We start from the raw sequence: 12,616 nt of genomic DNA, 5'->3' as shown, positions 1-12,616 counted from the left end.
AAATCAAGATATCATCGATAAACACGACCACGACCTTGTCAACCTTAGGCATGAATACTGAATTCATCAAATACATGAAGTAGGTAGGAGCATTTGTCAGCCCAAAGGACATGACCAAATACTCATACAAGCTGTACCTAGTGGAGAAAGCTGTTTTAGGTACATCCTCTGGCCTGATTTTAATCTGATGATAGCCAGACCTCAAGTCAATCTTAGAGAATACCTTTGCTTTTGCTAGTTGATCAAACAAGATATCGATACGAGGCAAAGGATACTTGTTCTTAATGGTCACAGCATTAAGTGACCTATAATCCACACACATTCTCTAGGACTTGTCTTTCTTCTTTACAAATAAAGCTGGACATCCCCATGGAGACAAACTAGGTCGAATGAGACCTTTGTCAAAAAGTTCTTGTAACTGGATTTTAAGTTTGGCTAACTCGTTTGGTGGCATTCTATAGGGTCTTCTTGAGATAGGTGCCGTACCTGGCACTAACTCAATCTTAAATTCCACATCCCTATTAGGCGGTAAACCCAGCAATTCATCTGGAAATGCATCAGGAAATTCACAAACCACTAGAATATCACAGAGGGTAGTGGCTTGGATAGCACAAGACAAGTTTTAAAGATCAAAACTTCTGGGAAGTGGCACTAGAAAACACCCTCCCCCTTAGGTTCCCTCAACATGATTGTTCGAGTGGATGTGTCAATGAGAACTCCATGGTCACTCATCCAACTCATGCCTAAGATCACATCTATGGCTAATCCGGGCAATACTAACAGATCCATTGTGTACTCCTTCTCTTGTAACGAGATGAGCACATTTCTGACTATCTGATTTGTAGAGATAGTAGCCCCAGCTGAACTTATACTATAACCACCCTTGTTTACCTCAATTATTTTCTGATCATACTTAGATGCAAATGCTTGGCTCATAAATGAATGAGAAGCTCTAGAATCAAATAAAATAACGGCGAGATGTTTGTTAACAAGAAACATACCAGCGGTGACAACTTCTCCCATAGGGATTTCTTCAACAGCTGTGTAATACATGTATCCAGGACGTGCCTTTGGATTTGCCTATTTCTGATTACACTAGTTTTGATTGGCACCCTTCTTGGGATGGGGGCATTCCTTGGCCCAATGGCCCAACTGGTTATAGTTGAAGCATGGCTGATTGCTCCTTGGTCCTGCTGAGCTTCCTTGCCCTTTGTTTCCCTTGGGTAGGGCAATGGTGAACACCCTGTGGAATGTCTTCTAGGGGCGATTGGCCTGAGCTTTGGGTGGAGGAGGCCCAAACTTAAGCGCTGGTGGACGAAATTGTGGCCTAGCCACCACTGGAGATCTGGACTGGGAAGATCCTGAGATGCCTACCTTAGCTGCCCTTTTGCGGCCCTTCGTTGCTGAGTGCAAATTGTTCTGGTTCTCCTGGGTCAAGGCATCACTGACGAACTCATTGTATGTGGTACACCTCGAGTTGGCCATGGTCTTCATTAGCCTGGTACCAAGGCCTCTCTTGAAACTCTCTATTTTCTTCTCTTCTGTGTTGACAAACTCTAGGGCATATTGGGAAAGATTGTTAAAAGTATGCATGTACTCAGTGAGGGTCTTAGTCCCTTGAATAAGTCGCATGAACTCGGTGGCTTTCATGCGCATTAGCCTCGGAGGAATGTGATATCCCCTAAAGGCTAACTTGAACTGCTCCCATGTGACCCATGCGTTGTCAGGTAAAGAGGACAGGAAATGGGTCCACCATATCCCAGCCGGTCCCTGCAGTTGATGGGACGCATATTCAGCCTTTAGATGCTTAGTAACCCTCAACAGACAGAAATTCTGCTCTATCATGTTAAGCCATTCATCCACCCAGAGTGGTTCTTCGGCCTCTTTGAAGATAGGAGGCTTGGTGTCTTGGAAATCCTTAAAAGAGCTATATTGATTTGGCTCAGGCCCTTGATGTTGCTAACGGGCATGAGCGGTGTTCTGTGCAATGAGGCGCAGTGTATCCTCCATGGCTCTCTGATTACCTAGGAACTGTGCAAAGAATTCATTCACAGACAGTGTTGGCGGTGGTGGTAAGTCACCGTCGTTGCCACCCTGGCTGGTGCCTGCCCCAGCGCGAGTGCGAGTCATCTACAAAGTTGCAACAATAAGTGATTGGATGATGTCAAGAGATTGCAGATGTATTGTGTAATCATGCCAAACTAAAATTACTGGAGAGAATCTTAAATTCATACAATAAAATAGAGGCATAATCATCCATTCTCACAAGATGACATCACCAATTAGATCACTTATCATACTCGCAACGCGTTAATATAAATGTCATAATCCACCAGTAAAACAAAACTAGAATTTCATCAAAGCTCAATCCATAGTGAGACAACATGCAAAGTGCCAATATTACACCGAAGTTAAATCATGAATATTGAACTTCAAGCTACAAGTCCATTACATGAATAACAGGGATACATCTAGCGCTTTAACTAGTCACTAGGTGACTCTAATCTTTAGCATGCTCGTTGTGGAGATAGCATCGTCCTCATCCTCTAGCTCCACTTCTTCTTCCTTCCAACTGTCATCTTCGACCATCATTTCTGGATCTTCTTCCTCATCAAGGATCGGGTGCAGTTGGTTGTTCAGATGATGCACTTCATGCTGAAGATCAACCACCATGTTCTGGGTCTGCGCAAGCTACTGGTGCAACTCCCTCTCAACATGGTCCTGCTGCACGGTTAAGGCTTCGGCTTGATTTCATGTTGCTTCTGCTAGGGCTGCATGGTTGTTTGCTTGGATCCGCTGGAGCGTAGCTGTGAGTGCCTCGGCATGAGCGATCGCTGGCATTTGGATGGAGAACGCCATGCACCTCCATGTCTATGTCCACGACCATCGTCTATTGGCACTCCTCGACTCTGGCTCCATGCATAACTTCATCAACACTGACCTCATGCGCCGCCTTCGCCTGTCCACATCACCGCATCCCACCATGCGGGTTTTGGTGGCCAACGGGGACCGTGTTAATTGTGAAGGGGTAGCCCATGATGTGGCGCTGGCCATCGGCATGGAAGAGTTCTCCATCAGCTGCTTCGGCATCAACCTCGGCGACTTTGATGTCATCCTTGGCGTTGACTTCCTTCGCACGCTCGGTCCTATCCTCTGGGATTTTGAGGACCTCTGCATGACCTTCATTAGATGATCTCGGTGCATCCTATGGAAGGGTCTAGGCTCCCCCCGTGACGACATCAGGGAGCCGGCTGCTCGAGTGGTCATGGCTGCTCCCACGCAGCCCCTGCTGGACCGCCAACTTCTATAGTACACAACGGTCTTCGAAGAGCTCCGCGGGCTACCGCTGGCCCGGCCGTACGACCACCACATCCACCTACTGCCAGGAATAGCACCGGTAGTCGTCCGCCCTTACCGCTACCCACAGCTACAAAAGGATGAACTTGAGCGCCAGTGTACCACCATGCTCGCCCAAGGCATCATCCGGCCGAGCACATCACCGTTTTCCACCCAGGTTCTCTTGGTGCGAAAGGCGGACACATCGTGGCATTTCTGTTTCAACTATCAGGCTCTCAATGCCAAGACCGCCAAAGACAAGTTCCGGTCCCAGTGAGGACATCGCCAAGACGGCGTTCCACACACATCAAGGGCACTTCGAGTTCCTAGTGATGCCCTTCGGCCTCTCCAATGCTCCAGCGACATTCTAGGCCTTGATTAACGATGTGCTTCGCCCCTTCCTACGTAGGTTCGTCTTTATATTCTTCGACGACATACTCATCTACAGTTCGTCGTGGGTTGAACACTTGCAGCACCTCAACATCGTCCTCGACACGCTGCGGGCGCACACTCTCCACCTCAAGCGCTCCAAGTGTTCATTCGAGGCATCGTTGGTCGCCTACCTCGGCGATGTGATCTCCACAAATGGCATCGCTATGGACAGCGACAAGGTGGCTGCAGTAGCATCATGGCCGGCGCCACGCTCTGTCCACTGCCTACGCGGCTTCCTAGGGCTTGCTGGCTACTATCAGAAGTTTATCCATGACTTCATTGTGGACTGCGACACGTTCAGTGTGGGGTTCGGCGCCGTCCTCCACCAGGATGCTGGACCCCTCGCTTTCTTTAGTCGGCCCTTCGCTGCTCGTCATCTCAAGCTCATAGCCTTTGAACACGAGCTCATCGGCCTTGTCCAGGCCGTACCTCACTGGCGCCTGTACTTGTGGGGGTGCCACTTCATCATGCGGATGGATCACTACAGCCAAAAGTTTTTGTTGGATCAGCGCCTCTCCACAGTGCCTCAACATCAATGGATCAACAAGCTTTTTGGCTTTGATTTCGCTGTGGAGTACTGCCCGGGTCACCGCAACACGGTGGCAGATGCTCTTTTGTGTCGGGACACAGACGACAGCCTCGCTCATGCTCTCTCTGGGCCTTCATTCGGCCTCCTCGACGACATTCGCAGCGCCACTGCAAGCCCCGACGATGACAGCCGCCTCCTCCAGCAGCTGTAGGCCGGTGACCTCGACCCCCCGTGGCGCCTTGAGGACGGCCTGCTCCTTCACGGCTCCCACGTCTTTGTGCCGGTGCACAGTGATCTGCGCCACCAGGTGCTCCTCCTAGACCATACAGCCGACCATGAGGGGATTCAGAAGATGTTGCATAGGCTACGGGGCGACTTCTACATTCCCAACGACACCACATTGGTGTGTGACTTCGTGCGTTCCTGCAGCACGTGTCAGCGCAACAAGAAGGAGATGCTGCAGCCGGCCGGTCTTCTATAGCCTCTCGATGTTCCGTCTCAGGTGTGGGCAGACATCCCGATGGGTTTCGTTGAAGGCCTGCCCAAAGTTCATGGGAAGTCGATCATCCTCACCGTTGTGGATCCCTTCTCTAAGTACGCGCATTTCATCGCCCTGGGCCACCCATATACTACCACATCCGTCGCCAGGGCCTTCTTGGACAGAATAGTTCGTCTCCATGGGTTCCCCACTTCCATCATCGATGACCGTGACCCTGTCTTCACCGGGCATGTGTGGCGCGACTTGTTCAAGATGGTCGATGTCACTCTTCGCATGAGCACGGCTTTCCATCCACAGACGGATCGCCAGTCGGAGGTGGTGAACAAGGTACTAGCCATGTACCTACGATGTGTCACCGATGATTGTTTGCGTGCTTGGGTGGATTGGCTGCCATGGGCGGAATACTGCTACAACACCTCCTTCCACACCGCCTTTCACATGACGCCGTTCTAGGTGGTCTACGGGTGGCCACCTCCGCCCTGCTGCCCTACACAGTAGGCGCCACCCATAGAGAGGCCGTTGACAACCTCCTGTGGGAGCGTGATGAGTTCCTGGCTGAAGTCCGGAAACGTCTGCTTCAGGCGCAGCAAATCTCCAAGCGCTATTGCGACGCCAACCATCACGACTTGGAGTTTGCTATGGGTGACTAGGTTTGGCTGCGCTTGCTCCACCGCCCGACGCGTACACTGGATCCTCGCACCAAAGGCAAGCTTGGCCCTCGCTACGCCGACCCGTTTCAGGTTCTGGAACGCAATGGCAAGGTGGCTTATCGCCTCCAGCTCCCGGAGGGCGCCCGTCTGCATGATGTCTTCCACGTGGGTTTGCTGAAGCCCCACCACGGCGACACACCGCCAGCTCCAAGGGCAATGCCGCCCACCCTGGATGGGTGCCTCCTTCCTGCTCCGGCCAAGGTCCTGCTTGCCCAGCTCCGTCATGATGTGTGGCACATCCTCATTTAGTGGCAGGGCATGACCGCTGAAGATGCTACTTGGGAGCCGCTCTAGGAGTTCCAAGACCTCTACCCCAAGTTCCAGCTCGAGGACAAGCTGGGACAAGCTGTTTGTCCAGGCGGGGAGAGATGTTATAACCGACGTCCAGTATACCAGGCGCCGGCGCACAACAGAAGGCTAGGTGGCGCCCCAGGGCTTCATGGCGCCTAGATTAGTTGGGCTAACAACCCAGTTATCGCTATTATCCTATTATTTGTGATTTTAGTTACTATTTGTTATTTATATTTATCCCAGATAGGTTATTTAGCAAAATAGGTTGCATAGAAGGGGATATAAATATCTGTAAACTCTATTGATAGAATTAAGCAGAAGCAACAATTAAAGTTGCCGGCTTTCCTTGGGAGCCCTAGCTACTCCTTCCTCTCGCACTTAGCCCTAGCACCATGATGGCGTGACCCATCACAATGCCAACACACCGCCACCGCTTCCCAGGCCCTCGCCCTCCGCTCTCCCATCCTTACAACCTTCGCAGTAACTCCGGTAGGACCTCACGTTCTATCAATATATGTCTCTAAATAAATTTATTATAAAAATATATTATATAACTAATCTAACGGTACTTACTTTGTATCATAAATGTTTACACTTTTTATAGAAATTTAGTCAAAGTTAAGCTGTTTGACTTATCGAAAAACAAAAATTGCATTTTTTATGGACGGAGAGAGTATATGCTAGTTCTGTACGTGTGAGTATAAAAAAAAAGTTGGTACCTGTGCTCTCGACGATAGTAACAATACCGTTAAGGACTTCACACATCTGTGCCCGCCGCGAAGCGATACACCTTAATTATTGACAATCATCAAGGTCCACCATTTCTGTAGACGACAACCAATACCATGCAGATTTCAAAAGAACACAAGATCTACAGCTCATCCTGAACACGAAACAAACAATTTATTACATCAGGTACCTCTTTCTTGTGCTCTCTATTTTCACTGACCTAGCTGTGTTTACTGACAGACAGACAAGTGCACAAGATCCAGAAACACATCAGCAGTTCAGCACGCTGTCATTCAAGATCTTCACACAAACATCCACGGAAATGCACAAACTCCAAACACATACAAGCATGCTACCTCCCAACATCTTCACAGTTCACACAAACAGCCAGACAAATGTACAAGCTCCAGACACATTTCAACATGCTTCCTTCTAAAATATTTGCAAGTTCAATCAGGGATGCTCAGCTTAGACTAAAAAAAAGCGAATGAATCATATGGTACACTGTTGTTACAGTCCCAGTCTCCAACTATGAAGCATTACATCAACTCACCAACTAGAATCAATCAATCCTCGTAAAAGTGTCCTTCATCAGGTATCTGGAAAGTGTTTTTGTCCTAACACAGCAGTGGTGTGGAGGGCCATACTGCCCTATTAGGCCAACATACTGCATATAGAAGCTGGCTCTTGAGAGTAACCCACTAAGTACATCAACCCTGTCTATGGCGAGTCTTGGTCAGAAGAATCAGGTTAGCTTTTATACAAACATCCCTCCCCAATTCTACCAGGGAATACAGCTACAGAAAGTTACTCGGGAGCATCATTCTTTTGGATGCCATGTCTGGGGAGAACAACCACGGCCTCACAAATCAGCTCCCTTTGAACCAACCCACTTACAGTTAAAGGTGAAATACCAGCAGAAGCAAGTTCAATGCAGTGAAATAGTGGAACTTCAGTTACAGCGCTGCAGAATTATCAGCGCCTGGTGATTCAAGGAAAATGGTAGGTGGAGTCCGGGGATGGGTGCAGGTTAAGCTTCTGAGGAAGGTCGTATCACGGAAACATGGCCTGCAGAAATCACCAAACCACACGTCAGAATAATAATTTATTTGACATGCTAATTTACCACAATATTAAAGAACAGAATGTCATAAAAAATAAATAATTCCTACTAGAACGTAGATCCATTCAGTGAAGTAAACTTCGGGTCTTGACTCTGGACACATGAAAAGGCAATAACAGTATGATGGTGTATTGATATGGTGTGCCTAACTATTACTAAATCTGTTGTGAACTACTTAGCTTTGGGCTTTTTTACTACTGCAGTAGAACTATTAAATGTTGCACCAGGTGCTATATCTACTTTGAAAAAACATGGCACCCATATAGAGTTATAGACTATAGTTGCTAGTGATCAATATGATGTGTTACTTTTGCATCTGAGAGAATTTTACTTTTAAGGAATGATGCTACATTAGCTATATTATCTTGTCTTCATGGAAAGTTATATTATTCTCTAAAAATTCAGCACATAAGTGCGTAGCACAATGTAACTATATGTTTGGAAACGCCCTGGAGGCATTACATCTCAACTGGTAGCATGGATTCTTGAATCCTGCACCTTATGAAACTATATCTCGTTTCTGCTATAATGAAAGAAAAGATACCTATGTCATGTCCCAGTATGGCTTACAAAACAAGGTAACCAAAGACTGTATCTTGTTTCTGTTATTTGGAGAGAAAAGATACCTATGTCACCATCTCACTTGGAATACAAGGTAAGTAGGTAACCAAAGACTAAAATAGGCATTCCCACCAAACAAAGTTATCGTATCTACAAGAGCAACATATGAAGCCATAATGCAGAGTTGCTCAACTAGGGATAAGACGGAGGGCACAAAAGTAGAAATCTGTTACAAACATGTGAAAAGACATAGGCAAGGAAATATCCTCTAGTGTGTACTACTTTGCCTGGCTAAATTTGGCAAATTGTTCCACCATTTTGATGCGCACGCAGGATTTTCAACTACATGGGTTTCATTCGCATGGACCTCTAGAGCAATTGACAGTCTGGACCAATGAGTTACCACAAGATAAATGTTTACCTCAAGATTCTGGAAACTGAAGTTCTACGATCACACCATGATGCGACTCCACTCTTGGTACCACACTTCCTCCACAAATGACTTTAGAGCTGAGGAAGTTCTTGTGGGTTCTCCATTGATGCCCTTAATATCATGCCCGCTCTCCGCTTCTTATCATCCTTTGCTTCCTCTTTCAAGAAGGAAGGATCTTCCCTCAGGTCCAGGGCTCTTGAATTCAGAGCTGCTGCTAATGGCTTCTTACTAAATCCAATCTTAAGATGCACTGGAGCCCTCTCTTTTGGAACAATGCTCCTTTGATTTTGATCCAATCCTGCCCCAGCATCAATCTCCCTGATGGTTCTAGCTTGAATAGCTGGCGCAAATGCCTCAAGGACAGAGAGTTTCTTCTTTTCAGGAGGCAGGTCAACCTCGGATACATCCTTCTCTCCAGGCAACAATGCTGACTCAAGAAATGGATTCCTCTTCGTCCCAGCTGCCTGTATCTCCTTCCCCTTCTCGGCACTATCCTGCACCACAGCAACAGCTGGACGAAACCCATCCGCACCTGCCATGGCCAGCCTTCGCTGCAGGCTGAGCAGGGACTTCTCAGCTTTCCTCCGTTGCCGCACCTGCTCCACCTTGTCAACCCTGTCCTTGGTCGCCGGCGGCTCAACCCACACCTCCGTCCTCACATAGGTGTGCGGATCTGGGAACGCAGGCAGCCACTCCGGCACGTGCCTCATCCCAGTCTCCCTCCCCGTCACCGCGAAGCTGGCAGAAGGCTGCGGCTCCGCGCGCTGGATGGGGAAACTAGGCAGCGGCCGCGCGAACGGCATCTCGTCCTTGGAATGGACAAACGCCATGAGGTCCTTGACGACGCCGGAGCCGACGAGGCAGTGGCCCGTGGTCGCGGCGCCCGCTAAACCATCCGTGTCGGCGCCGACCTCCTCGAGCGCCTGGATGACGTCGAGCTCATTGGCGAGCGCGCGGCCGGCGAGGTTGGCGTGGAAGGCAGCGGACCGGCCCAGGTGGGTGATATAGCGCAGGACGATGTCGACGACCGCGTCCACCGCGGAGCGGTGCGCGCAGTCGAACCCCGCGGCCTCCAGCGCCTGCGCCACCGCGGCCCGCGCCACCGCACGCCCGAACTCGTCCCCGCTGCCGCTGCCGCCGCCGCCGCCGCCGCCGCCGTTCATATCTCCGCTGCTTCTCCTCTCCCCCGCTTTCCAGCCACTCATGCCGCCGAGGCGCCGAGCAGCTCGGCGCTAGGGTTCAGATCCCTCCGACCGCGCCGCCGCCCAGCACGAATCGATTACCCAGACTCAGCAACGCATCGAATCGAGCTCCGCCAGCCAAGCTGATAAGGAGAGATCTCATAATTTTGGGTTTCAGTTCGCGTGCCTCGATGAATTTAACACTCAGTTCGCAAGTCTTCTAAAATTTTACGAGATTTTTCTAATTACAGGCTTAAAGATCGGACTTCCTCTGTTTACCACTTTCTTTTGATTTTGCTATATCATCCCATTTTAATTTGTTTTTTGTTTTCTTTTGGAGCACATGGCTACATGAAATGAAATGACACTCACCCCTGTCCAATTACAAGTGATTCACGAGTGCTCGTTTGTTAGTTACAAATTAAAGGGGTGTTTAGCATGCCTCTCTCTCCGGGGGCTTCTCCGGAGGAGCCGGAGCCATGGCTTCTCCAAAACATCGCTCCAGCTTCTTTGTTTTCACGTAAAAACGGTTTTCTACAAATCGTTTGGTAGAGCTCTTTCGGAGAAGCCAGAGTCGGAGCCCTACCAAATAGGGCATAAATGACCACAAATATCTTGTCTACAAAGACTTAAATCAGATATGTTTAGAAAGGCTCCGCCTCTGACTCCAACAACAGCTTTTGCGGAGGAACAATACCAAACACTTTAAGTAAAGGAACCATTTTCTGATGAATAGTAGAGGAGTCTTAGCCGTTTTTGTTAGGAAAAGTTGCAATTTGTAGCTTCTCAAGAGAAGCACTTAAGGAGGAGTGTTGGTATTTATTAATGAACATAGATAAATCTGCAAGCGCACGGATACCGCTGTAATTTTTACCCGGAAGTATTCTAAGTATCGTATCCACAGGAAAACGTGTGAGACTAACTATGGTCTAACTTAACTAGGGGTAGCAACAAGGTTAAGATAAATAGGAGCGTAGAAAGGATAACTAAGGTTCTCTTGTTCTGACTTTGGTAAGCTATGTCTTCTACTATTTAACTGGGGATATTACTAGGAAAAAGACACCAGCAGAGAATACTTTCCTTCATAACCGGGTCCTACTTGGCCTACAAATAAGAGATAGACTACAGAGGATTCAACGAGGCTATAAGAGTCTCCCTCGTGAGCTACCACCGATCCGGAATGCAGGGTGCATCCATGATTAACCTAAGTCTAAGCACCATGCTTACACTTATGATTAATACTTTACTCCCTCTAGAACAGGAATAAAGCACCCAAAAGAGTCGCAATCCTTATAAACAATATAAACAAGATGCTTATTTGAATCAGAAGTTGATTACTAGAGAAATCCCAGAGGCAAGCTCAGATAGAACTTGAATCCACTAAGGTACAAGCCGTAGAGAGAGAGAGAGCACCGATAGACCGGCACCTCCAAACTCGTCCCTCACTCTCTATCTCACTATTTCTATTTACAAGACTAGATCCTATGGGGGACTAATCTTCTCTTGATAGTTGGCTCTGATCCTGATGAAAGGAAGATATGAATTAGGTTTTTAGGATGGCTTTGCTGGAGGGGGTACAGGGCCATATATATAGGGGGTAGCGTCAATTCTGAACCCTCGAATCAAACCGACTTAAAAGGATGGTGTAGATGCAATCTAGAAGGCGGTGGAGAACCGACATTCGAAGTGGAGACTGAACGGTGGGGTCACTGGGCCAGCCAGCCTACAGGTGGGGCCGGCCGGCCCCACATGTCATCCGCTCGTGGTCTTCTTCGGTGGGTTGCCTTCTGGTGCCTTCTAGAGTATTCCCAAGTAGGTATTGTCAGGGACCTAATACCGGGGTACCCCAGAAGGTGGAACCAATAACCACCGAACGTGAAAAACTTCTGGACGCATAAGGGTGCCGTGTCATCCCTTGTACGAGTAACAGGAGTTCGGTTCCGCTCCGCCCGACACCTTTGGGACGGGCTCGGTCTCGCCCGAGGGCCGAGGGACAAACTCCGTCTCGCCCGACGCCTTTAGGACGGGCTCGGTCTCGCCCGATGTCTGAGGGATGGATTCCGCCTCGCCCGACCCTGGAGGGGCGGGGTTAGTCTCGTCCAAGAGATAGGGATTGGTCTCCTATTCACCCGACGCCCAGGAACGAGTCTCGCCCTGATCGATATCTATCCCTCATGATGATGGGCACAGGGAAAGACAAGACATTCGGGTCAACCATGGCTCCAAGGACCATACCCTGCGCCCTGGCAGGAAAAGTACTGCCAGGGAACGACAGGACTGATGCTTTAGACCCTTCCGGGCGCCACAGAACCCAAAAGGCATTACAGGTGAGTGCATCTCGCCCTGTAGAGTTGTAGGCGCCGCCTTTAGCTCTGGGACACGGAACCCGATGAAGATATACGACAACCGCTACGCTCCAGGAAGGGATTTGCTATCTTCACGAACCACGCTGTGGACCTGAGGGAGCGGCGCCCGCTTCCCGACCCCTCAGGTCCTCCCAGTCAGAAGGCCTTGGCCACGGCGCTACACCGGACCCCGACCCCGCATTCTCCCAACAAGGACTCATGGGAACCAGAGGGCGTGCGGGGCAAGGCTGGGAGAGGCTCATAAGTCAAAACCACTGTACTACAGCCCATACCCTGCGCAGGGCAGCGTTCTGTGACTAACCTGACATCCTACAGAGACATCGACAGCATTGTAAGCACTTATCCTCCTTCACACTCATCAGAATGGAGGACCTGACCAGGTAGACGTGAGCCACAAGACTAAGTAGAGTACGCATCCTAGAACCC

At 49.2% G+C, this 12,616-nt stretch overlaps 1 protein-coding gene across 1 annotated transcript; it reads right to left on the bottom strand.

The window, feature by feature from the left end:
• Nucleotides 1–6,935: 6,935 nt before the first annotated feature.
• Nucleotides 6,936–10,074, bottom strand: LOC136508655 (transcription initiation factor TFIID subunit 8-like). Its single transcript, XM_066503395.1, has 2 exons — nucleotides 8,632–10,074; nucleotides 6,936–7,594 (listed from the first exon to the last, which is right to left on the bottom strand). The coding sequence occupies exon 1, from the start codon at nucleotides 9,846–9,848 to the stop codon at nucleotides 8,715–8,717; it is 1,134 nt and encodes a 377-aa protein (XP_066359492.1). The 5' UTR covers nucleotides 9,849–10,074; the 3' UTR covers nucleotides 6,936–7,594; nucleotides 8,632–8,714.
• Nucleotides 10,075–12,616: the final 2,542 nt, after the last annotated feature.

Source organism: Miscanthus floridulus, chromosome 15, assembly GCF_019320115.1.
Source record: "Miscanthus floridulus cultivar M001 chromosome 15, ASM1932011v1, whole genome shotgun sequence".
In the NCBI taxonomy this organism is placed as follows: Eukaryota; Viridiplantae; Streptophyta; class Magnoliopsida; order Poales; family Poaceae; genus Miscanthus; species Miscanthus floridulus.
The sequence above is the reverse complement of the archived record's forward strand: the minus strand, read 5'-3'. Positions and strand labels throughout refer to the sequence as shown.

What these genes read in the sequence shown, in the direction of transcription:
- LOC136508655 (XM_066503395.1), bottom strand. Translation starts at nt 9,848, where the DNA reads ATGAGTGGCTGGAAAGCGGGGGAGAGGAGAAGCAGCGGAGATATGAAC.